A 25,608-nucleotide genomic window follows, 5' to 3' on the forward strand; every position below is an offset into this window, starting at 1 on the left:
TATTATTAGTTAATTTAATTAATTTGATAGGCAAATTAATGATCTTATTAATTGATGTTTGAATATCTTTCATCACAAATTACATTTTTATCCTTTTCTAAACTAAATTAAAAAAAAAAAGTCATCGAGTGCTTAGTTCAAGTAATACATGTTTGATTTCCCTCAAGCAATATCTCAGTTTTGAGTTTTGTGAATGAAAAAATATCTACCGAGAAAATTAACTCTACATACTTGTGGATGTTCCCGACTCAAACATAATTGTCTATATCTGATGATACATGTGTCAAACAAAAAAAACTAAAAAAAGGAGAGAAAAGTAAAGTGGTGTATATAATGGGTGTTGTTGAGGTGATGATGTGAGAGGAAATCACGGAGTAGTGGAATTATAGCTGCCAAATGTTCCCTACATTATTATCTCCATCTTCTTTTATTCCAGATACCTCTATAGATTCCTTTACAAATTTCAATTCTTCTTTAACCAAATTTAAGTTTTCACCCTTAAGGAAGAGAGAAAAAAAGGGTTTTCTAACTTTTTATTTTTTATATTTATATTTATATATTTTTGAAGTAGTATAATGTGTGAAGCGTATATCAATAAGGGTGTTGGTCTAGTTGTGTAAGGCCAAATCCTTATAATATACAAAAAGTCAAGATTTTGATTCCTATGAATAATATTTATTGGCAGGAGCAACCATGAATCCCCAAATAATATTAGTTCTTATCCAAAAGGTGAAAAAAATATATTTGGTAATATAAAAAATGTTGTATTTTTAACAAATAATAAATGTATATTGAAGGATATTTTAGAAAGGAGAGCTCAACGCAATTATGAGCCAACCCAATTCATAATTTTGGTTAGTTCACATATTTTCTTAAAAAATGTAATATTTATTTACTGTTACAATATATATTTATATACAGTCAATATATCATTTAATAATAGATTATATGTTGGCAAATATAAAATATCAAGATGGCATAATTTCATAACTATCAAATTATTATTTAAATCTTCCCTTTTCACTTCTCAATCGAACACAATTTTCAACTCTAGTCACATTCTTCACCCTAATTCTACTATATTCCCTTGCAATTAATGTTATATAATAACCTAATAATGTATAAGAGAAGTTATAGAAAACGACAAAATCATTTATTTCCCTAAATTACATTGAAACACATGAACAGAATCATTTATTTTGAGCAGATAAAAAATTAAATAAAATGAAGAGGTGAATGAATTTGAATTACAATAGAGCTTTAAAATATGTGCACTCTTTAAAGTTTTTTACACTGTCAGCATATTATCCATAATTGTTTTGTATTACTTTTGTTTAAGAGTCAATAGTAGTTAATAAATCAACGGTGAATGATTAATTAACAGTGTGTAAAAAATATTTACACTGTCAGTATATACATATTAAATCCATTAAATTATCCAACCATGCATCTTAATTTTTGGAAGGTGTTTAGGTAAACATTTAAAGTTTTAAACTCAGTGATGTTTGATGACGTGGCACATTCTCATAGGAAAATTACACGACAAGACTACAGAGGAAAAAAACTCAACATAACACTTTCTCTCTCTATCCCTCACTTTCTCTCTCTACCAAGTAGAAGTAGGTGAAAAGCAAAGAACCTTTCTCTTCTCATTATTTTTTTACATTTACAACCCCAACAATCTTCAAACCACTCTTGTATTTTCTAATCCAATCGGAAACTACGAGAAAAATCATTCTGAAAGTGATAGAAATTTAAATATAAAAAAATAAATAGGAAAACTCAGAATAGAAGGGGTTGATTTTGTTGTGTTTTATGTGAGGATAGAATCAAGTTTGGATTTTGGTTCACCCCATCAAACCCCAAGTGTTGAAAGGTTCTAGCTTTTGAGGTTCAGATCTTAGGGATTTAGTGTTGTTTTTGAAGCTCTTTCACTCTGTGGATCTCTTGATGGGTTGACTCAATGGAGAAATGGGATTGATTTTGTGGGGTTTTCAATATGTTGATAATTTATGTTCAATTTTAGTTATTTTTGGGTTTTGAAGTAAAAGTGTGAGTGACAAATGGTAATGGTGGTTGTTCATTGATAAGCTTTGTGTGTGGGAAATGTCTGCTTCTTTAGCAGCTTTCGAACGACCTCGACCTGGTGCTTCTAATACAGTATGTCTTTCCCTTAATCAGCTCCAAAGGTTGTGAATTTTGTAGTAGATGATTATTATTGCTTGAAATATTATGTGCATTTGAAGTGTGTTATGTTAGTTTCCTTGAAAGTGTTATGAAAATAGTGAACAAAATTGACTTTGGTATTGGTGGATTGTTTTCCTTGTTAACCGTTGAATTGAATTTTATGAGGAATTATGTGCTGAGTATATTGGTATTTAGCTTAGTTAATTTTACTGGTTGTTAAGAAGTTCGAATTTTTGAACATCGAAACAATTAACTAGCTTGATCCAGTCAAGACTTTCCCATTAAATATAGTTGCTTTTTTTGGTTTCCTGTGAATTTTGGTGCGAAAGTTTTAGGCTTTTGTTATTTTATTGCTATGAAAATGTATTATATTAACCAACTTATGCAAGCAATATAGTTTAAATTTAATGGCAATATAGCAAATCTTTCCTTGTTTATGTAACTATTAATCAAGCTGACCATGGTCCTTTCCGTTGGACTGTTTTGACGTGTTAGTCTACCTGACATTTTGTTGAATGATTGTTTTACGGCCAATGTTCTCTGATTTCCTTTTGTGTGGCGATCTGTCAGTTGACCCCACTTAGTGAGATTAAGGCTTGGTTGTTGCTGCGATATTTCCATTGACCACGATTATATATGTTATAAATGTTATGATTTGTAGTGTTTTGTATAACATTGGGAAATTCTTGTAATTTGTTCCGTTTAAAGGAGCTATTTATAATATTTTATAGCCTCGCTGGATACATTTGAATTTCACCCACTTCCCCCCCTAATATGTAACTTGCAACGTTAATAATTTCTAACTATGCAATATAGCAAAAAGGAAAACTTATAATTGATTTTGATTTGTTACAACTTACACAGACCTGTCATTGAAAAAGTCGATTTTTTCTTTGAAAAATTATCAATTAAAAAGAAAAGTGCAACCGAATCCCGAGTGGGAGGATAAGGCATCCTCTACACCAAGCAAATTGAATGAGAACCTTCTCCCAATTAGTTTTTTTGGTTAAATTAATTATAATCACAAGGTGTTATTGATTACTTACATGTTAATATGTTGCAGGTTTTCAAAAGTGGCCCACTTTTCATATCATCTAAAGGTTGGTGTCCGTAATCCGTATCCGTTTTCCTTGATTTTTTTTATTTTGCATACTTCCTTGAGAGGATATAAGAGGTTTCACTAATTTTGTGGCTCCTCTGTTCTCGGGTGGTATTTTTTATATTCTAATAACTAAATGATTTTTTTTACTTTATCTATGTTTTGCCGTTCTCTCTGTTGTAGGAATAGGCTGGAAGTCTTGGAAAAAGCGATGGTTTATACTCACACGCACATCATTGGTTTTTTTCAAAAACGACCCTGTAAGTATCATCAAATCTTCCCCATTGTTTTCATCATCTATTCATCTTTACTTGGATACTGCTTTATCTTTTTTTGTTCAATCCTTCTTCTGTTGTTCTCCACGATTCTGATCTCAGATAAGTTGATAGAGATGTGTCATGATTTTGTAAATAAAGTAGAGTATTTGATTACAGTAATCAATATATGGACTCCTTTTTACGAATATACTTTGTGCTCATTTGCTTCTGAAAAATGGCACTTTATTTGCTCCATGTTTGTTATTAGAGGGTAAGATGTGACTTTAGACCTTTAGATGTGTGGATAACGTGATTAAAGTCTTTAATTATTTTTAGTTCTTTTATTTTACTCAACATATCGGAGTTAATTTTGTTGCCGTTATGCATGATTGTCTTATTTTGATTGGTCATGTAGGGTGCCCTTCCACAGAGAGGTGGTGAAGTAAACCTGACACTGGGTGGTATCGACTTGAACAATTCAGGGAGGTATGCATTATAAATTGACTATTTTTAGTTGTAAATTTCGGTGACCTGTTTTAAAATTGTATTTTATTTTCCAGTGTTGTTGTTAGAGAAGACAAGAAGTTGCTGACAGTATTATTCCCGGATGGACGTGATGGTCGTGCATTCACCCTTAAGGTGATTGTTTACTACTGCATTATTGGGTTGAACTTCTACTATAACTACTTTTTTAGATAAATAAAGAAAATTTATTAAGGAGCAAGACAAGAATACTATGAAAGAGGGCGAGATATTAGAAGAAGACGGGACTTAATCAGGAAATGGAAATAATAAGATTCACGAGAATAGACTCGTGAAGAATCATGAGATCGATTTGATTTATCATTGTCTATAGAAAATTGAAAAGATTCATGGAAAACCACAATGGACTCTAATTCAGTAGCTTGTATTTTCTAAAAGAATGTAAATTCCAAGAGAAGTTGGAAAAAGAAGGCGAGTAAATGGCAGCCATGTTAATTTAGTGGGCTTTATAAATTCTACTATTCTCATTTTTTTCTTCAAATATCAGGCTGAGACATCAGACGACTTGTTTGAATGGAAGACAGCTCTCGAACAAGCTCTCGCACAAGCACCAAGTGCTGCCCTTGTAATGGGACACAATGGGATTTTTCGTAATGACACAAGTGATTCCGTTGAAGGGTCTTTCCAACAATGTTTGTACTCATTATTCATTCCATCTAAGTTTATCAACTTATTTTAGTTGTATGTCAATATTTGTATTGGTTTTGTTGTTTTGGGCGTGTTTCTGAAAGCCTTTGAAGGTTTGTCCTTCCCAAATAAAATTAAGATTTTATATCTTAGTTTGTCCATATTTTTTATTTAAAAAGATTTTGTCATTTTCACATTTTGTATTGTGCTTCCAGGGAGGGACAAACGTCTAGTTAAGTCTTTGGTTGTTGGAAGACCGATTCTACTAGCACTAGAAGATATTGATGGAGGTCCATCTTTCCTTGAAAAAGCTCTTCGGTTTCTAGAGAAGAATGGTAAGTTACTGATGGAGGTCCATGTTTCGATTTTTAGGAATTAGGCGTTAAAGTTTTATTTCCTCTATAAGCAGCTTGTTGAAAACGTCATGCCTCAATTTTCCCAATAGCTTGTTCCAATGAGGAGTGTGTTATATATGTTATTTGAGTTTTGTTTTTATTTGTGTTTTGTTTATGTAATACAAATCATATCTTCGACTTTCTCTCTTTGGCAAATAGCCCATGATTAAACTTTAAGTATTAACTGCATTTGATAGTTAAGTTTGCTCATCAAAAAAGAAGAAAACTCTTTACTTCTTTAGTTTAATATATTGAGTGTCTTTTAAATCATGCTGCTAAGCCATGTTGGAAATGCATGTCTTAGCCTGTACAATGGGAACAATGAAAATTTTAAATGCAAATATGTTCTCCCTATTCTTCAGTTAGGGTTTCTGATGATTTTACTACATTTCATTCGCAGGGACTAAAGTTGAAGGAATTCTGCGGCAGTCTGCAGATGTTGAAGAAGTAGATCGGAGAGTCCAAGAATATGAGCAAGGTACCGACAATTATCTTAAATGCCTAATCATTCGAAGTGCATTTGAAGATAGTAGGTTATATGTACATATAATGTTGACAACTTCATTAGGCTTTGAAGGTACTGACAAGCAAAGAGCAAAAAATATGTGTAACAAAGGAGATCTATACTTCATAAATAAAAATTACCCAAAACGACAATGAATTTTTTAGAGTGGAAAAAGAAATTTGAGTCAATCATGTTTTTTTCCAACGATTTCCATTTTTTTGAAGTATATATTCTTTATTGCCTTTCATTTTCCATATTTCGAAGTATGGAGCCACTTTTTGAATCAGTTATCCTCTATCGATGAAAGCCCATTAAAGATAATATGAAGACTTTAACAAAGTTTAATATGCTGACCCCCTCCCTCCAATGCATGAAACTCGATGCCTTATTTTTCACTGATATTTCCAGGCAAGACTGAATTTTCTTCTGACGAGGATGCCCATGTTGTTGGTGACTGTATTAAGGTATCTTATACTAGTTTTGATAATTTGTGATCAATGAATATGAATATAAAATGAAACAAACAATACGTTAACAATACTTAGCATGGAGTAAACCCTCTTTATACCTAGAACCTATTACTCATTGGCTAAAGCCTTCAGACGGCTTCAGTGCCATAGAGTCAAATCTTAAATGTTGTTCACTTTGTAAAAGTTGGTATGAGTGAGCAGTAGCTTTGCCGATAATTTCCCATTCTTTAATATTTAAATATTCTGAACTCGAGGCCAGAAACCAGTCATGCACCCTTTTATAAGTTTCAAGTGATAGCAAGTCTCTTATTCGGAACAGATATTTTCTGGTACAATTAATGTAATATGGATCCTGGATTTACCGATTTATAAAAATATTCGGCTTGATTATGCATTTTGTTTAATGATAATCCATTGGGTATATTTACAGCATGTTCTACGGGAGCTGCCTTCATCTCCAGTTCCAGCTTCATGCTGTACTGCTTTGTTGGAGGCTTATAGTAAGTTTAGCTCTCTTTATAACCACATGGTTTTTAGAATGCCCATACACGTTATTCTTGCGAAGTCCTGCTGAGTGTGTTTGTTTTCTCTTTTTATTTTATATGATTCTGTTGTAAGCCAGAAAAGAAACTTGTGTCGATACAATCTACATTTGGTTATAGAATGGAGACTATGAGATGAAAGTGGAAATATTTTCAATTTTTTTGGATAAATAACTCGTGACAAGAAATATCCTGGTTGGCATTACGATTATTTTATGTTTTTTTTTTGCATAAATTTCGCTTATGGGATAACTTGACATTTCAATATTTGAAATTTGAATGTCATCTAGTGCAGTTTTCTTTTCTCGCAGGGAATATCTTTGAAATTTGAAAACTATATGTGAACTTATTAAAAAATGTTAATGTTGAAGGTGAATTGCTAAATATTGAAATGTATAAAGGAGTTAGTCTCTTTAGTGCCATTTCTTTAATTAGATATGTCATACGCGTGAGATAGGCACTTTTATTCTAGTCAAAGCACAAATATGATGAGCATATATAAGGTTTTGCATCTTTCGTCTCACCTCAATTTTATTGTATCTTGTCTTGATATGCAATACCTTGGATGTTGATATGACTAGTGTTTTTGTTATATTTTCTCTATAAACTCTTTTGTTTCCAAGTTTTGTTGCATAGTTCTCGTTCTTTGGATGTGAATCTATTATACAGAAGTTAATGCTGGTGTTACTGTTTTTTATTTTACAAGAAATTGATCGCAAGGAAGCTAGGCTTAATGCAATGCGCTGTGCTATAGTGGAGACCTTTCCAGAACCAAATCGGCGTTTATTACAGAGGTTCTCTCTCTCTCTCCCATCCCCCCCTGGTAGATGATATATCTCTACCGTTTTCTCCATTTGCATTAATGTCATTCTAGAATGAGTTTACATCTGTCTGTACTGTATTAGTATTTCATGGCTAGAATGAATTTCTTATAATTCCGGCTGTTGTTTTTCGTTTCTCCACTCTTTTCCTTAGTGATAATGTTGCTGTCTGCATGCTGTAAAGTTGATATGCAGCTTTAGTTCTCATTCATTTTTATGCTTTCATATTAATAATAAAAGGAAAAATGTGATGTCTTTTTAGAATATTTAGGTGTTTTTATGTGAAAACATTCGGGAAATATAATTTGATGGGTGTTATCTCCACCTTCGCAGAATTCTGAAGATGATGCACACAATTGCTTCTCATTCTCATGAGAATCGGATGACTCCATCTGCTGTTGCTGCTTGTATGGCACCCTTGCTTTTACGGCCTCTGCTTGCTGGAGAATGCGAACTGGAGGATGAGTTCGATGTCAACGGCGACAGTTCAGCTCAGCTTCTTGCTGCTGCTAATGCTGCAAATAATGCTCAAGCAATTATCACTACTTTGTTGGAGGAGTATGAGAATATATTTGATGTAAGAGTCTCTCACTTAAGCACTATTATCTTGATTTATTAGTTTATGTCTGTGTATTAGTGTATGTGACCTCAACTTTGATGCTGCATTTATTTGCGTTCATTCTGAGGTATCGTAATTGTAATTACTATCAGGCTCAGTTTTTCTTTTATCATTCACATCTCTTCCTTTGTTTGCATCAAAGGTGCAAACTTGTGTAAAAGTTTTGCTGTGGGATTGGTTTATTGAGTTAACTATTTCTCTAAAATTCAAATGTGGTGTAGCAAGGTAAGAGGGTTTGCCTGTTTGACCATTTGTACCATATGTTGCTAATATGCAACTAGAATTGAACGTTTGTGTGTTTCTATCTGTTGTTTCAGGAAGAAAATATACAGAGATGTTCCATGTCAGCAGATTCGCGGGTTGAAAACAGCGGGACTGAAGATTCAACTGATGATGATAATATAGATCTGAAAGAAAATGGTTATCATGATGCAGAGAACGAAGTTGATCAAGAGACAGACGATGACGCTGAACGTGTACACAGTGGAAAATTGAGTGAAAGTAGTGGTTATGCTGGAAGTGATCTTTATGATTACAAGGTTATCTCTCATGCAGCCTACTATTTCCCCCTTCTTCTGGTCCTATCATTCATGTATGTTGTATTTTATTTATAGAACCGATTGTAAAGGTTCCACCGCAAAACCAATTGGCGTGAGGAATAGCCCAACATCTATTTTAATCATTCTCGAGATAATGAGACAGGCGATGTGTGACTAATTTCCCAACACGAATAACATTCAGTTTCTACTCTCTTTTATTATGCAAATCTCCCTTTAATTATGAATTTTATACAGAACTTCCACATATTTATAAAATGCTACAACTCCATAATGATGTTAAGCCTAACAGATTCAGTAAGCAGTTATATGTAGTCAAGTGTCAGTCATACCCTATATGATTATGGCCGAGTAAACAAATCTCTTACACCTGGCAGCATTGGGTTTAGTTGTAGCATTTTTACGATTGCAAGGGAGTTTTGCGTATGTCATGTTCATGACAGAGGAACAGTATTTGTAGTAAACCCAAGATATCGGGGTAGAGTTATTCACTTGTTTTATTATACATTTAAATTAAATGTTTTTCTTCATATATACTTCTGATCATGCTAGGTAGAGAGATATCTGAATATCTTACTGTAAATAGCAATGTTCTTTCTTCCCTTTCCTCTCTTAAACGCATTTGTGCCCCGACAGGCATTTGGAGGCGATGATTCTGATGTCGGATCTTCTACTGGAAACAATGCTAAAACTGGAAACAGAAATCTAAATGTTGATCCCAGTACCCCTCTGTCTGAGGAGCAAAACAAACAAACAAAGGGTAATGAGAACTCAGTTGATCAGAAGGATACTCCAAACTTGTTGCCTTCTACTGAATCCTATCGTTCTATGGGTGAGATTTTATCTTCAATGGACCCTGGAAACCATTTACCTGTGCTTGGAATTGAATCAGGTTATGCGAAGCAAACTAGTAAAGCTAACAGCAATAGTTTCAGTTCTAAACGGTCAACATTCTGGGGAAGGAGCAATGTAAGTTGTTATTTTTCGACCATTTACATCCTAACGACTCTGAAGGAGACCTGACTCACATCATGAATATATAAGTGTATAACATAAGTTATTAGATTCACATTGACAATTAACATTTATTTATAGGAGTGTTTTATTTTTCTGCTCGGAAATTCATTGCATGAAACTTTTATTTGACAATGTGCTCAATTACAATGAGGTGTCAATCACATATGCCGGCTTAATATGTTAGAAGTGGATATACTTAGCTTTCATGATAGGAGGCAAAATTAAGATGTCCTGCTCAGTTTTTGTAGTGTTTGTATCTTCAAATTTGGCGTATGATAAATTTGTTCTTATTTTGGCAGCCGAGGAAGACACCATCAGTGGAATCAGTTGATTCTTCTGGAGAAGAGGAGTAAGATACTTAACTTAATTAAAAGAAATGCAGCACATTAGCACACATTTATCGCTAGCTCTTTGCATTATGTGATTTACGGCATACATGACTCCCCCTTTCTTATTCGTTTTTCTAACCTTGAAAGTGAATAAGCTCCTTTTATGTTTTTAGGCTTGCTATTCAGAGGCTAGAGATTGCGAAAAATGATTTGCAACACCGAATTGCAAAGGAGGTAGATTCCTTTTTCCTAATTCATTTTATGTCAAATTATATAATGTAGATACTTAATCATTGGTGGAGTTCATCATGTTTTCATTACAGGCTAGAGGCAATGCAATTTTACAAGCAAGCTTAGAGAGAAGAAAACAAGCTTTGCATGAGCGGCGTTTGGCGCTTGAGCAAGATGTAATCTTCATTTATATATCTTTCTCTTCCTAATATTAATTTGATTTGCTGATTTATTCTGCACTTTGTTGTTTGTTTTCAACATGGCATGTAATTTCTAGACATTGCATAACCAACTTTACTTTTACTATGTTTCTTTAGTTTATTTAATCTGATAGAATATTCTGTACTACAACTTTTGTGAAATATTCTGCCGAAAAATATATTCCATATGACTTTTGCTTTTGTACTACAATTTATGCAAGCTGTAATTTGGGATGCGATGCAAATAGTGGGACTCCTTCACACTGATTTTAATAAGGAAACAATACATGCCTTTATTGTTGGAGGCTTAAGATTACAATTTGAAGTGTTTTTTTATTGGAAGCATGCCCGACATTGAAAATATTAATTTTCTTTCATATTCTGTCTAGCATGTTAAAGCTCAAATTTTTATGTCAAAACATCATACCATATCTTTTTTTGTCCAATTTTATGCCTATTGCTTAATTACACTTAACCTTGGAGTAATATCTGAAAGGATTTTATTCCTTTTGAAGCGGATTCTTTCTTAGATTGCAACTCTGGCTAGCACCCTGCTGCTATTTCGCAACAATGTCTGAAGTATTGCTTATTTTTCACCACTAACAAAGTCTCACCGATTTTTTAATCTAAAGGTATCAAGATTGCAAGAACAATTGCAAGCTGAGAGAGATCTTAGAGCTGCATTGGAAGTTGGTTTGAGCATGTCTTCAGGACAGTTTTCCACTTCGCGTGGCATGGATTCCAAGGTTCTCCTATATTCTACTGAATGTTTTTATTATTGTTTCCGTTTAATTTCTTTCCTAGTACACATAATCTTATGAAAACTGCTCTGTGAAGACAAAGGTTGAGCTGGAGGAAATTGCACTTGCTGAAGCTGATGTGGCCAGGTTAAAGCAGAAAGTTGCCGAACTCCACCAACAACTAAACCAGCAACGACAACATCACTATGGTTCACTTACTGACGTGGGTGATCGATACCAACATACCCAAAATCACCCTCAGCAGTAAGTACACAAACATGCATTAACTTTAAAAATTGCTTGTACTATCCAACATTTAAAACCAGGATTTATATCTCATGTTAAAAAAAACAAAAGGAAGATAAGAAATCTATGGTAATAAGTTTATTTGGCTTGTGCAGGAAATTTCTTCAGCAAGATTTTGATTCAACCCTTGCTTTTGTTAACCATGAAAGGAAACAAAGGACTGAGGTATGTCTTATAGTCTGTTAATAAATAAGGTTTTCGGAACAATAGATGTATGCATTACTATTTGATTGGTTTGTCTCTATTTTACGTTTTTCAGTTCTGTTTCTTCAACTTCCTTCTTGTTAGTGTGTGAATAATTGCATGACCTTTTTTTTTTGTTTTTTGCTGCAAAGTTTATTCTCTTAACACAAGCAAAATAGGAATAGATGTTTGTGTTTTTACTGTTTGTTCAATTTTATGAGAAAACCGTTTCATTGCTTCTGAATGATGTATTCATTTATGATTTCGGGCACTCTTATTTAATAACACGGGTACAAACTGTGTTTACATTTCAACAGGAGAGTTTGTTGAGCACGGATTGGAGAAATATCAAAGGCCAAGTATTGGCAGCTGGTAATGGTAGTAGGCAGCCTTCTCGGAAGCAGTTTATGGACTCAAGTCCTAGTGACTCAAAAAGTACCGAGGTATCGACGAGCATGTCTGGTAATGAGCTCGGTGCTGTTGATTCTGGCTCAGTTCCCTCGACCTCAAGGGCGGCAGAGGTAAGAATCAAGATCAAGAAATGTGCCTCGGAAAGTGGCTTACTCAATATTCTATTAACATCATTTCATTCAATTTGTCAGAATTATGAGTTTCCGATACATTGTCATAAACAATTTGTTGCACTAGTACATACGGCCGTTTGAGAGAGCTTATAGAAATCTTATTGACTTTATCTTATCATATGTGCACTAAGCAATTATTTTGGAAGAGCTTATGACCTTCACAAAACCTTTTTCAGCTTATTACAATAAGCTTGTTAAATAAGTTCTTCCAAATAAGCTAAAAATATCATATGGGAAGGCCAAAAGCTCTCATGTCATAATCACTTATTGAACAATCACTTAATAAAGCCGTTTAACCAAACGCTTCAATACTGCATCATTTTTTCTTCTACAAAATGATTAGGAACTGACCTAGTAGCATTGGCTTCAGGTGACAGAATATGGAAGACATCCATCAGTAGCATCGTCGACCTTAGTAGAGTTAACTACCCGTCTTGATTTTTTCAAGGAAAGGCGTTCGCAGTTGATGGAACAGCTCCATAACCTTGATTTGAATTATGGTTCTACAACTTCGCAAGACTTCGGCTATAAACCATCATCACCATCATGGAGTTGACTTCTTGGCCGAATCGGCACTGCTTCATAAAATCCATGGTGAAGAATTTTGGCTGATATGTTGTATATCCTTTGACTCATTGCACATATAATGGTCCATGTACTGTTTTTATTTAACTTTGTTTTTTTTTTCTTGTCTCGTTTGGTAGTGAAAGTTAATTGGAGTTGAATTAAGAAACTTACCTTATTATGCATCAGAATTTAACTTTTTAATGTCTGAATTAAATTCCTGTGTCTTTAGGTGGGGTTGGAGTTTGGTGTAATTATATATATTATGTCTTTGTCAGTAGTTTGGGGAAATTTGTTGAACAAAAAAACTACAATGAGGAAATTTTATTTCTGCTTTGGCAAATTCTTTGTACATAGAGAAACATGCAATTGCCAATATGTGTCACCCATGTGGAAAATTAATGTTATGTTGTTACTTAATATCTAGGAGATTATTTATGATGATGATATGAAATTATTTACAGTTCCTAATTCACTAACAGAATCTTCATTTTCCCTCTTATGTTTACTTTATGTGATTTTATTTTCCGATTTATATGATTTCATTTTTGAAAATAACATATTTGCTTGTGAAAATAAAGTTGTCTTTCCTCATTTGTTAACGTCCAACCATCATGTATTCTAAAATATAAGTAGGTTATTGCCTTTAAGCATGTCCCATATGATGTTGATATTGTTTAACTATATATATTACACACCAAAAAATAAAGTTCATGGAAGATAGGAAAAAAATACAAAGCAAAAGTGGTTATGTTAATTAAAAAAACGGGAGGGGAATGAACATCAATCTCAAGGAATCGTATTGATCCAAAAGAAACAAAAGATTACAGTAGAAGAATTAAGGGTAAGAAGTTGATATTTCAAGAAATTAAATAAAGGAAAAGAAACAAAGATTAAGCAGTTTCACATTTGCTGCATTAACATGACCAAAAAAATCATTATACTCCTAAGATGTGTGTGAACAAATGGCACCATGATATTCCTCAGTGAAGCTTCCCAGAGGTGTACAACTCCCAAAATCAATTGATTTTCCACTAACCATTAGAGAATCAAACGAACCAAAATAAGTAGTAAAATGAATATCATTTTCCTTTGCACTAAATCACTATCATGATAAAATGAAAATCATTTTCTATCATCAGAATGTGAACCCATTTCAAAGTTGGGTCTCCAAATGATAGTATTTTGTATACAACTGCACTTGCTAGCAGCTACATAATGCTTCCATAGATTCATGTCTTAGACGGGCACTCTCTTGCCTCTACTGCGGTCAAACACCTGCAAGTTGATAGAAAATTAGCAAGCTCATGTTGAAGTTCACCATATTGTGTACATCAATATGAAAAGGGCTTCAATTTATAGAAAAAGGTGGGAAAACTTCCACATGGCATCATTCTTACATAGAACCAAATACTAGCATCAGATTTTTCTTCCACTGTCCTACCAGGTCTAAAGTTGGATAAGAATAAATGTACATCATTTGTACCTCAACAAGACTCTTAATGAAAAAGTGAAAAGGTTTCTCACTCTAAAAGCTCTCTTTCCAGCTTTGGTACTATGAGATTATAAGTTACATGCTGTGTAAGTGTTGGTTTTACTTGCTGTCCTTTGTCATTATCTTTTACATTTATTAATGAAACTCAAGATGCTGCAATCAACCAGAGCAACTAAAGATTTCTTGATGACTTTCATGAACAAATATTTTTGATATGGTATCATCCACAATGGTAAATGTATAAGATGTTTCTGTGAAGACATAAACGCAGGTAAAACCATTACATAACATATACATACCGATCGAACAAATGGCTGTTGAAACAACCAACCAAGAACAGGAACCTTCTGTATGAAAACAGACAGTGTAGGCCAGAAACCACTGCACAGTATAATCCAAGATTAGTTTTTTGAGCATATAAACATAAGTAAAAGACACAAAGTTTCTTTCAAATTCCACTAAACCTGAATAGAACGATGAACCCATAAGCCTCAACGATCATGCCTAGAATAGGCCATCCCATGATAAGAATGAAGAAACCAATACCAAATGAGATTGTTCCCTTAAAGAAAAGTACAAGGTGAGAAGAATATTTACCATGAAGAGAACACAGCACACTAAGTGAAAGAGACGGTAAACATGTAACAAATTTACCTTGAAATTACTTCGTTTCATGAAGAATTGCATAGTGGACTTCAGCCCTATGGTTAAGGACACTCCAGAAACAAACAGGATCTGATTTGAGCCACATAAAGATAACATGGTGTCAGAAAAGATGCTATTAAGCATAACCAAATAAGAAACAACTACTTAAGCAAGAAGCCTCTAATAGCTGAAACTTACATTTCCCATGGCTAGTAATCCCTTATCAAAGAAGAAGATAATCCCAAGGAAAGAGAAAAATACACCAAAGCCAGTTAATCCTAATCCAATCTCTGTATAATGGGCCAACAACATACATTAAATATAATAAGGAAATAAATAGTACATAAGTTGACAAATTGGACAGAAGTATATACCAACTATGTAATGTGAAAAATAATTAATACGCACTTCAACCAAACAATACTTCTGCCGACCAGAATGACAGAACAACACAAAGGCAGTAAAACATGAAATCTCTATCATATTATTATGCAAATCTAACAGTATATACATTTTAACTCCCAAGAAAACTTTGTTCTTCCAAGAACCTCTAGAAAATATCTGTTGGAAAGCCATGGTGTACAATGCAAAAAGTAATTCCATTATAGGTAGATTTCAATTAGTTCTATTAGGTAATGTTATTACTTTTACAGAATCAATGTCACTACAGTACTCGGTAAAACCACTATCATTATTGAGACTGTTACTTTTGACAACAGAGTTGGATTATTACTTAAGTTATAAAAATGACTAACATGTCTACTATGCCTAGCTTCTTGCTTAAAAGCTTCGGCAGGAAATTATGTTCTTATTTCCTCTAAGTTCCCTTCGCATCAATTTGAACTGAGGCACACAGCATGCTCCACATCTTGACAATACATACAAGGCACAAATTGTCACATGGTTGAAAGAACCTTGCTGGACCAAGGCTACACAGAGAGGTGTTAACCACATACTCAACAAATTTAATGACTGTGGCAATGACAAAAATAGATGGCATCATTACGTGCACACATCTTATAAATTGAACCACCAATTTCTTTGAATGATGAAAAAAAAAAATAGGGCGACCCAATGCACGAGGCTTCCCACCTAGTAGGGACTTGAAGGATAGATGTAAGCAGTCTTACCTCAGCAAGCGGAGAGATAGTTTCGAGGATTTGAACATTTGACATCTTTGTCACTAAGCAACAATCTTAATGTTGCGCCGAGGCTAACCCTCAAGTGACCATCGAGAAATAAGCAAGGTAGGAAAAAGGAAAGTAGTATATGTAGCTATAGCTAACTGTGAATATATATTCTCAGACATGAGCACTAGAGACAAGTAAGATCTCTTTTCTATTATACAAAAAATAAATACGGTAGATCACTTATATAAATTAGCATTGATCTAAGAACAAAAATATCATATTCCACTTACTCTTTCTATCATTCATCTCAAACGAAACCATTTTACCAACAACTCAGATGCTCAATCACCTTGCTTTCTCTGAATCAAACGAAAAATAAAGAAACTCGGTTAATAAAACTAATAAGCATCATATTCTCTGTGCAGAAATTGATTCAAACATCATAACACAACATCACCACCTTAGAAAATCAAAATCCAATAAAATATCCTGGTAGAAGCAACTAGTAACAATTCAATACAGAAAATATATTAATCTCGAAGTTAACAACAGAGTAAGTGAATTGTAAAGATAAACGTTCAGAATATCTCGATTAGTGATCCAACTAAATAGCGCTAATAAATATCTCGATTAAAATCGAAGAAATAAAAACGAAACAAAAATGAGAATTAGTGAAATTATGAAGGGGAAAACAGAAGCAGAAAGTAGAATTGGTGAAAGGAATGATAGATCGTAAGAAAACGAACCTTAGTGTGTTAGGTTTCGCAAAATAATTCGGATCTGGTTTGGGGAAATTGAAAATGGCGAAATGGAAAGTGAGGTTTAACCGAAACTGTTGTGTTTATCTCTTAGATTCTAGTTTCCTCCTTTTATACGCAAAACAAATTTATATGTTGCATTGCTTGGGGCTCATACATTTAAGTGATTTTAAATGAATGCATTCCACATTGAAGGCAGCGTGTCGCTGTATCTTTGAAGTCGAAAGTTCGATTCCTGATAACAATATATATTGCGACTGACCATCACAAATGTCAAAAGGGTGTGTGAAGGATACCTTTAGTACTATCAAAACTAACTAAACTAGTAAACAAACCCAAAAATGATAATATCTTTTATCTCGATATATGATAATTAATTAAATATATTAGTTACTTAACTTTTTTTCCATTGTGTCTAAGATTTCAGTTGCTAAAATTTGATAAAAATGAAACAGTAATCAGAGAACTTATAATTTAGTAAAGGTACTTAAGGGAGTTGGTATATAGATTTCAAAAAATTTATTTTCAAATAATAGGCTACTTTTACTAGTTGTTCATGAAATTGCTCTTTGAGACAATAAGTTATAAGCTATTGAATTGGGAATAAGCTTGTCATACAAAAATTAATGAGAGGTTATTATTTTTTATAGTGAGGATAGTAGGTTTTAAAAGCAGATTTGTGGAAAACTGTTAAGTACATTTCCAAAAACTAAAAAAATATTTCTTTATGTTTGCTTTTTAATTTTTCACCAAATAATATTATTTGCCCCAATTAATTAGTTAGTTGTTAGATAAATAAATAGAAATAAATGATATTTAATCATAATAGTTCACAGAGATGTTTTTTAGATGATTAACAAATTTGAGTAAGTTTCACATATATTTTTGTAACAATTCCTATTGGATCACTTAAGTATAAAATTACAAGCTTTCAATTACAGTATTATGGCTTTTAATTAATCTCATACACACAAACTAGAATCTTAAAACTACATGGTATTTTTTTTCCTGAAATAAAGATTCTCTATCCATATTTGTGTCCTTAATGGTGTCCCCACTAATTAAAATGTGTCATTTAATTAAATAAAAAATTATAAAAATTAGGCATGGTAGTCTCTTTTCATTTTGCCAAACATACACTCTCTTGAGAGAAAAAAAGATTATAATTATGCGATTTTAAAATATAGTGGTGGCTTCTATTATTGTTGAGTGGCTTAATAAGCACATGTTTGTAGCTCCATATCGAATCTAGTTTGTTTAGAGTTATGATCCTCTCATCCATGCACCTACATATGAGGAATAGAACTTGAAGTCCTAACTTGCATGTATTTTTTTTGTTTCCCATATGTATTCTCACACTTAAAGCAATTATGTCCGAGTCGGGAACATTCACATGTCTGACTTGCATGTATGGTAGCATGTAATGTGAACAATTCCAAGATGTATTGATCCAATAGCATAGATATAATGTTAGATCCCATTCAATCTTACCAAACCACTCTTGGTATGGTTTTAGGGCAAGAATTGTGTCTTTTGCCCTAAACCTCTTCCACATGTTTGGTACCATACCCAAATGACATTGAACAATATGTGATTTTTGTTAGGTATTTCAAATGTAAAGTAAGGTTTTAGTTTAAGACGTGATATTTTACTAGTATTTTTGTACATTTCATATGATATCATAGTCGATTGTTCGGTTCATGCATGGTAGACTTTATGGATTGATATCTACGAGATACTCACATTTGAGGATGAGATTGTTAAATATATTCAAGTGTGAATTATATTGGCTTAAGATTTTAGTTAAATACGTGATGTATCACTTGTACTAATTCACTCTTCCCATATACATTAATCATTGGGCTCTCTGATGACATTGATAGCGGACGCTTCCAACAAATGGAAACATTAAGTGTATTTACATTTGATGACTTGTAATCCAATCATTAATAACTAAAGTATCTTACTGTAAAATATGTTATCTTCTTGTGGGTATAAGGATTAGTAGGAGAATATATTATTTTCATGTTAAATATATTTAAGTCTGAAGTCAACATTGAATATAAAATGAAGAATGTCAAAGTTTATAAGAGTTACTTTGACCATTAACTAAAATTAGATAAACAAGAAACACAACAAAGTAGAAAAGTATGGTCTAAATAAACAAAATGAATGGGTAGAATAATAAAAATGAATGGTGATTTGTGTCTTATTTTTTTTTGTGTCATTGTTTAAATCTAATAAAAAATTGAGATATATTTAAAAAAAACAATTTTTATATTATTTAATTAGATATAATTGACTCGAAACATCATATAAATTTTATTATAAACAGATGATACCGATTCAATAAAAACAGGGTGTGTTGAAACGGCGTCGTGAAAATTAACGGTGTGCATAGTAGAAAGAAAACACATAATCGATAATGGACCCGAACCCAATGCACAAACAATAACAAACATAAATCACGCCCTCTCTTTCTTCTTCTTCAATTTCTCTATCGCAACCAAACCCTAACCAACTACCTTCTTCATCCTTTCCTCTATTCCGTGATTTCATCTCCATTTCATTATACAGGTTACCTTTTTTCTTCTTCCAATTTTTGTTTCTCGTTTTTTCAATTTTTTCGTATTTTTTTTCTGATTGATTCATATTCGTTGTTATTATTTCTGGATTTCACGGATCTGTTATTGTTTCTATGTGTTTATATATTTGCTATTGTTTTTTCATCGCTTTTTGTGACTTTTTATTTTATTTTGCCTTCTTCACAGGGTTTAATATTGAGAATCAAAGGCAATTTTGTTTTATATTTGATATCTTTTTATTCAAGATAATTTTATTGTTTTCTTTGGCTGGCTCAACATGATTTCTGAAATCGAATTTGATATCTTTTTACCCAATAGCTTGTTATGATAAATAAGGACAATCTTTATTTTGAAAACAATGATTTATTATTTTGTGCTGTTGGATAATCTCCGTTAAGGGGTCAAATTGCTTAAGCTTATTATTATTACCAAATTCTAGTTTTGCATTTCCATTTTAATGGGTATGGGTACAATGGTATGTTAGATGTGATAAGTAGGCCATCATTTTTTACGTTTATTATTGGTACATATTGTGTTACCTTTTTTTGGGATAAACTAATTTATTTACATTCTCTATAAGTATTAGCTGAGAAGTTTGTTTGATTTTTGATTTGTAGGATTACTCAATGAACATTTGATGGATGATGATAGTAGAGAAGGATAAAATGTCTGCTCCTTCTTCACAGGAGCGTGCACAACGCCTTTATGAGAAGGTACTCGTTTGCCTCTTTATTTGCCAATTACTGAGAATGTGATCATGAACAAGGGTTTATGAATTTGTTTTAATCTTTCACAATCTGTCAAGTTTAATGGACATAAATCTGGTCACCGTTACTTGACTCGATTGTGCTTTCTTGGTATGATGTATATGTATATCGGAAGTTAAATTATGGAGATGTATTTTTATGGTGTCCAGAGATCATTTATGGTAATGTGTTTTATTCATTGATAGTATTTTCTTCTGATGGGATGATAACTGAATTTTGTAATATTGGGTTTATTCTCTTCTGGTTCCATTTTGGAATTTGTGCTAGATCTTGTTATCGGTACCCTCCGGTGTATACTATTGTTTCCCAGAACTTTTGTATATCTTGGTTATTTGGACCTTTGATTTTAAGAATTTTAATTTGCTGTTGTGTGAACTGTGTTGTGGCTTGTTCCTCTAGAATGAACCCAAAATGTACCATCATAATGTCTCATTATTTTTTTTCCTGACTTAGAACCTCGAATTGGAGAATAAGCGTCGGAGATCTGCTTTCCCTTCAGATCCAAATGCTTGGTTGCAGATACGTGATAATTATGAAGCAATAATTCTTGAGGATCATGCTTTTTCTGAGAAGCACAATATTGAGTATGCTTTATGGCAGTTACATTATAAAAGGATTGAGGAATTGAGGGCACACTTAAATGCCGTTCTTACTTCTGTAAGCTCAAAATCATCTCAGGGAGGGAAAGGTCAGGTGAGACCTGATCGGATAACTAAAATAAGGCTGCAGTTTAAGACTTTCCTTTCAGAAGCCACTGGATTCTACATTGATCTTATTATGAAAATCAGAGCCAAGTTTGGGCTTCCTCTTGGTTACTTTGAGGATTCAGAGAATCAGATTGTGATGGAGAAAGATGGAAAGAAATCTGCCGAAATGAAGAAAGGTGCAGTCTCTTGTCATCGTTGTCTGATATACTTGGGTGATCTCGCTCGTTACAAAGGATTGTATGGGAAAGGTGAATCAATAAAGCGTGAGTTTGCAGCAGCTTCTAGTTATTATTTACAAGCTGCATCTATTTGGCCTTCAAGTGGGAATCCCCATCATCAGGTTTTGTTTTTGACATTCTGCATGTCCTGTTTTTGGCTGTTTGACTTCTCACATATTTAATTGTGGTTCAGAGCTGTACTCCATTTTGATAAGTCTATTATTTTCAGCTCGCCTTATTGGCTTCATATTCTGGGGACGAAGTAGGAACAATTTATCGGTACTTTCGAAGTCTGGCTGTGGATAGTCCCTTTACAACCGCCAGAGATAATTTGATAGTTGCATTTGAGAAGGTAATGTGACCATGAGAATAATTTTTAAATCTCAACGTTTTCTTATTCAGAAGTCCCAATTATTTTGTAGGCATGTATCTTCGCTTTTTATGTGTTATACCTTGTTTTTTATTGCTTGCAAACTGAAGTACAACTGTGATGCTCAAATTAAGTCATTTCTACTACTAGTCTTTGATATTAATAGCTAAAGGCATTAAAAGTTTGAAGTTTTGAATTTCTGATGGGCTTGAAAGATTGTCAAGCATTGATTTATGTTATGTGGGCATTTCTAGGTGGATTTTGTTCATATTAAAATCTGTAATTATATTTGATTTATTGACAAAATGGAACACATCGTGCATCTCGTGTAAAAAAGAAGGGTGTTAATTTGGCTTTGGTTCTGTTGGGGAAGAAGAATATGCCCTTGACCTTGGTTTTTGTTTCTTTTCTTGCTGTGGTGTGTGGTGGTATTGATATTAGCAATACTTTGTTGTTTTCCTAACTAGCTAATTATTTGATACCATGACAGAATCGTCAAAGTTACTCTCAGCTCAGTGGTGATGTTAAAGCTCTTGCAGCCAAGGAATCTTCTGGGCATTTAACTGGCAAAGGAAGAGGAAAAGTGGAAGCAAAACTTGCAACAAGGGGTACTGGCGTGGAAGCCTGTCCTAAAAAGGAAGGAGCATCCAACATACAAGAGGCTTACAAATCCTTCTGTACCTGTTTTGTCCGTCTAAATGGAATATTATTTACTCGTACAAGGCATATATTCTTCATGAACACTATCTCTGCATGCCTTTTTATGCACTGCACCATTAAGAAATGATGTGATCTGACTTTCTCCTGTTTTTGTTTCATATGGATAGCCTTGAGACTTTCAGCGAAGTTCTCTCTCTTGTTAGCACTGGCCTCCGCAAGCTTCTGTCTTCAGGGCAAAATGAAGAGCTAAATTTTGGATTGGATACTCTTGAGAACGGACTTGCCATTGTCAGAATTGTTTCCATTACCATATTTACAGTTCATAGTGTGAATAAGGAATCTGAAAGTCAAACTTATGCAGAAATTGTGCAGCGTGCTGTTCTACTTCAGAATGCATTCACTGCAGCTTTTGAACTGATGAGTTTCATAGTCGAGAGGTGTGTTCAGCTGCAGGATCCTTCTTCTAGTTATCTATTACCTGGTATTTTGGTTTTTGTGGAGTGGTTGGCATGTCATCCAGATTTTGCTGCCGGCAGCGATGTAGATGAAAAGCAGGCAATTGTTAGATCGGAATTTTGGGTTCATTGTATATCCTTCTTGAATAAGCTACTTTCAGTTGGCCCTATGTCTGTTGAAGACAACGAAGATGAGGCCTGCTTTAATAATATGAGCAGGTATGAAGAAGGGGAAACTGAAAACCGGCTTGCTTTATGGGAGGACATTGAGTTACGTGGATTTGTTCCCCTTCTTCCTGCACAAACCATCTTGGATTTTTCAAGGAACCAGTCCCTTGGAAGTGGTGTTGAAAAGGAAAGAAAAGCTCGTGTCAAAAGGATTTTAGCTGCAGGAAAGGTTCTAGCAAACGTAGTTAGAATTGATCAGAAAATGATATATTTTAACTCGAAAGGAAAGAATTTTGCAATTGGTGTTGAGCCTCAAGTCTCGGATGATTTTGTTCTTGCTCCCTATTCAGGCACACCTGATGCAGAAGAGTTGTTGAAAGAAAATACAGCAGACAAAACCAAGGCGGGAATTGTTCAGCCAGACCAACATCAGCTTATGGAAGGAGAGGATGATGATGAGGTTATTGTTTTTAAACCTATTGTAGCCGAGAAACGAGCTGACACGGTGGTTGTCTCATCATGGGTACCCTATGAAGGCTTCGAGTCAGTATCAACAGCATTTGGCGGTGATATGAAATTTCATATGAATTCGGCTTCTAACTCTCTCAACAATGTGAACCATGAAACTTCTTTGCCTCCTTCTGTTAGTAGTATGTTACCTCAACACCTGCAATCAGTTCAGCCACATTCTTTGAGGTGGTTAGAGGAGGAAACCACTCTACCTAATAGTTTAAAAAGTCTCAGATTCTCGGAGAATGGGCATGTAGTGCAACCTGACTTGCCACTACAAGCTGTATCAATCTCCAATCATACTGCACTTCCAGTTCCTACCCAGCAACCTGTAAGTGCTGGTACTAATATGCTTCATGGTCTCTCAAAAGCTGAAGACTTTGTGATATCATCCAAAGTTGATGCTATCATGCCATCTGGATTTATTTCTGATAATTCTGTTATGAAGACATCATCAGCGTTGCAAGCTGGTTTAAAAAAATCTCCAGTAAGCCGACCTACCAGGCACCTTGGACCTCCTCCTGGTTTCGGCCGTGTTCCTCCTAAACAAGATATTGAACCAACTATTTCAGATTTGATTAGTGGGAATCCAATTATGGATGATTACAGTTGGTTGGATGGATATCAGCTTCCTTCATCAACAAAAGGTTTGGGACCCAATGGTTCTCTTGCCTACCCTGAGTCAAATCCTCATCAAGTCCGTAACAATGGCTTGAGTGGGATGGTCAGCTTTCCCTTTCCTGGAAAAAATGTTCCATCCGCTGTTCAAGTGGAGAAACAGAATGGTTGGCAAGATTATCAGGGTTCTGAGCTGTCAAAAATACACCATGATCAGCAGTTGCAGCCACAGCAACAGCTCGCAGCTGGAAATCAGAATTTTACTACAGTGCCTGAGCAATTTCAAGGACAGTCAATCTGGACAGGTCGTTACTTTGTGTGATGTCTGTATAAGAGAATTGCTGGTATGTTCTGCTCTGGATTTATTGCTGTTTGTTTGATGAATATCTTTTAATTTGTTAATTTCTTGGATCGCTAACATAATTATGTATTTGAGGTCACTGTAGGATTATTACGAATATGCTTCACCCCTTTGCTACCAATTCAAACTCCAACTCTGAAGCCTTGTCATTGAATGTTAATGGAGTTTATTTGGCTTAGACTCGTTGCAGCAACTTGCTACTACAAAGGGTAGGTACCAAATTATTCTTCATAATGATGGTATCTGTTACACACATCTTTAAATTTGGCCTATCTTGTATGTCACCTTGTCCACTTTCATTCTGTTCACCAATTTCTCATCTTGTAAGTGTCTAATGCTTCTGTTTTAGACAGACCTCTCTTACTATTTTCTTACAGTGTTGACAAGTCTTAAATAATGGCTGTTGTTCTTCTGAATTGGTGATTGATTTTTGTGTTCACTAGTGAATTTACCCTAGCATAATTTGGTTGTAAATTATTGCAGATCTTGCTGAACTAACCAGTTCGGATGAAGGAAGATAAACAAGCATCTTTACAGTTCAAAGTTCTTAGTTATGCCTTGTCTGGTTTGTGGTGGATAGAAGGTGGTAAACAAAATTCTATCCAGTGATCTTGGAGTTTGTGTCTTCTGGGATTGGTGGTGGGATGACTATGTTTGTTCACTTGTCTAGTGGAAATGTCATAAATGTGCATCTGTAAGAATTGTTACATCATCTAGCTGCAGGTAATGATGCATTGTGCTAGCCCTCTTTTCTATCTCAGCTTCAGACTTACTTGTTGGGAAGGTTGGTGTAGTTACGAGGTGGTTGTCTGAAGTTTGATAATGGGATAATAATAATAATAATAATAATATGTAAAATGTGGACCACACTTGAGTAAGTACTTGTCTTAAGTGGTTGCATTTACACAACTAAGTGAAGTTTCTTATAATATGTTTTCGTATGAGAGTAGGGACTGACTTGAACTTACAGATAAATAGCCCCTATTGAATGTTTGATTATGGTTGTCTCTGCTGGCTATATGAAATAGTGTTTATGTTATCTTGAGGTGTACTTTGAAGCATCTTCTGCATGTTAGTTTATAATTTGCACTTACCTGCCTATTCTGTTTATATGTGGGTCTGCTTGATAGGTTCTTTTAGATGGGTATCTTTTTGTTCATTTATTTATGAATTCCGAATTCTGTTTTGCAATCGTTGTCCCTGATGCTGTTTTTAAAAGAATGTAAAGAAAGTTATGTACCCAAAAAAAGAATGTAAAGAAAGTTATGTGCCAAAAGAAAGAATGTAAAGAAAGTTATGTACCCAAAAAAAAAGAATGTAAAGAAAGTTTTACCAAAAGTAGAATGGAAAGAAAGTTATGTGCCAAAAAAAGAATGATAAAGAAA

At 34.0% G+C, this 25,608-nt stretch overlaps 3 protein-coding genes across 8 annotated transcripts; 2 read left to right on the forward strand and 1 right to left on the reverse strand.

Annotated features, from left to right (window-relative positions):
* Positions 1,571–13,223, forward strand: LOC109356933 (rho GTPase-activating protein 7-like). 4 transcript variants are annotated; one of them, XM_019600578.1, is made up of 23 exons: positions 1,571–2,160; positions 3,251–3,287; positions 3,470–3,546; positions 3,959–4,029; positions 4,104–4,182; positions 4,574–4,718; positions 4,929–5,048; positions 5,509–5,586; positions 6,022–6,077; positions 6,514–6,583; positions 7,332–7,419; positions 7,780–8,023; positions 8,383–8,604; positions 9,259–9,591; positions 9,939–9,988; positions 10,142–10,202; positions 10,292–10,375; positions 11,032–11,145; positions 11,237–11,403; positions 11,541–11,610; positions 11,946–12,149; positions 12,583–12,799; positions 12,835–13,223. In XM_019600578.1, exons 1-22 carry the CDS (start codon positions 2,107–2,109, stop codon positions 12,766–12,768), a joined length of 2,610 nt encoding a protein of 869 aa, XP_019456123.1. In that variant the 5' UTR covers positions 1,571–2,106; the 3' UTR covers positions 12,769–12,799; positions 12,835–13,223. The 4 variants fall into 4 exon arrangements, with proteins under 4 accessions (XP_019456123.1, XP_019456125.1, XP_019456124.1 ...); XM_019600580.1 differs by having other exon boundaries at positions 9,259–9,382; positions 9,515–9,591; positions 12,583–13,223; XM_019600579.1 differs by having other exon boundaries at positions 9,259–9,596; positions 9,944–9,988; positions 12,583–13,223.
* Positions 13,615–16,917, reverse strand: LOC109356830 (vesicle transport protein GOT1-like). Of its 2 annotated transcripts, none has more exons than XM_019600392.1 (7): positions 16,793–16,917; positions 16,337–16,405; positions 15,115–15,206; positions 14,926–15,006; positions 14,736–14,833; positions 14,571–14,652; positions 13,615–14,054 (listed from the first exon to the last, which is right to left on the reverse strand). In XM_019600392.1, exons 2-7 carry the CDS (start codon positions 16,365–16,367, stop codon positions 14,016–14,018), a joined length of 423 nt encoding a protein of 140 aa, XP_019455937.1. In that variant the 5' UTR covers positions 16,368–16,405; positions 16,793–16,917; the 3' UTR covers positions 13,615–14,015. The 2 variants fall into 2 exon arrangements, with proteins under 2 accessions (XP_019455937.1, XP_019455938.1); XM_019600393.1 differs by lacking the exon at positions 16,793–16,917 and adding an exon at positions 16,507–16,530.
* Positions 19,273–24,797, forward strand: LOC109356828 (protein SMG7-like). 2 transcript variants are annotated; one of them, XM_019600389.1, is made up of 8 exons: positions 19,273–19,381; positions 20,007–20,102; positions 20,610–21,203; positions 21,311–21,433; positions 21,942–22,174; positions 22,279–24,206; positions 24,299–24,432; positions 24,707–24,797. In XM_019600389.1, exons 2-6 carry the CDS (start codon positions 20,031–20,033, stop codon positions 24,182–24,184), a joined length of 2,928 nt encoding a protein of 975 aa, XP_019455934.1. In that variant the 5' UTR covers positions 19,273–19,381; positions 20,007–20,030; the 3' UTR covers positions 24,185–24,206; positions 24,299–24,432; positions 24,707–24,797. The 2 variants fall into 2 exon arrangements, with proteins under 2 accessions (XP_019455934.1, XP_019455933.1); XM_019600388.1 differs by having other exon boundaries at positions 24,309–24,432.

This window comes from Lupinus angustifolius, chromosome LG09, assembly GCF_001865875.1.
Source record: "Lupinus angustifolius cultivar Tanjil chromosome LG09, LupAngTanjil_v1.0, whole genome shotgun sequence".
Lineage (NCBI taxonomy): Eukaryota > Viridiplantae > Streptophyta > Magnoliopsida > Fabales > Fabaceae > Lupinus > Lupinus angustifolius.

What these genes read in the sequence shown, in the direction of transcription:
- LOC109356933 (XM_019600579.1), top strand. Translation starts at nt 2,107, where the DNA reads ATGTCTGCTTCTTTAGCAGCTTTCGAACGACCTCGACCTGGTGCTTCT. An exon ending in TGCTTTGTTGGAGGCTTATA is followed by an intron (nt 6,584 to 7,331) that starts GTAAGTTTAGCT and finishes TTATTTTACAAG; the next exon opens with AAATTGATCGCAAGGAAGCT. An exon ending in TGGGGAAGGAGCAATGTAAG is followed by an intron (nt 9,597 to 9,943) that starts TTGTTATTTTTC and finishes TTGGCAGCCGAG; the next exon opens with GAAGACACCATCAGTGGAAT.
- LOC109356830 (XM_019600392.1), bottom strand. Translation starts at nt 16,367, where the DNA reads ATGGTTTCGTTTGAGATGAATGATAGAAAGA. An exon ending in TGAGATGAATGATAGAAAGA is followed by an intron (nt 15,207 to 16,336) that starts GTAAGTGGAATA and finishes CCCATTATACAG; the next exon opens with AGATTGGATTAGGATTAACT. An exon ending in GATTACTAGCCATGGGAAAT is followed by an intron (nt 15,007 to 15,114) that starts GTAAGTTTCAGC and finishes GGCTCAAATCAG; the next exon opens with ATCCTGTTTGTTTCTGGAGT.
- LOC109356828 (XM_019600389.1), top strand. Translation starts at nt 20,031, where the DNA reads ATGATGATAGTAGAGAAGGATAAAATGTCTGCTCCTTCTTCACAGGAG. An exon ending in CACAACGCCTTTATGAGAAG is followed by an intron (nt 20,103 to 20,609) that starts GTACTCGTTTGC and finishes TTCCTGACTTAG; the next exon opens with AACCTCGAATTGGAGAATAA. An exon ending in GTGGGAATCCCCATCATCAG is followed by an intron (nt 21,204 to 21,310) that starts GTTTTGTTTTTG and finishes TATTATTTTCAG; the next exon opens with CTCGCCTTATTGGCTTCATA.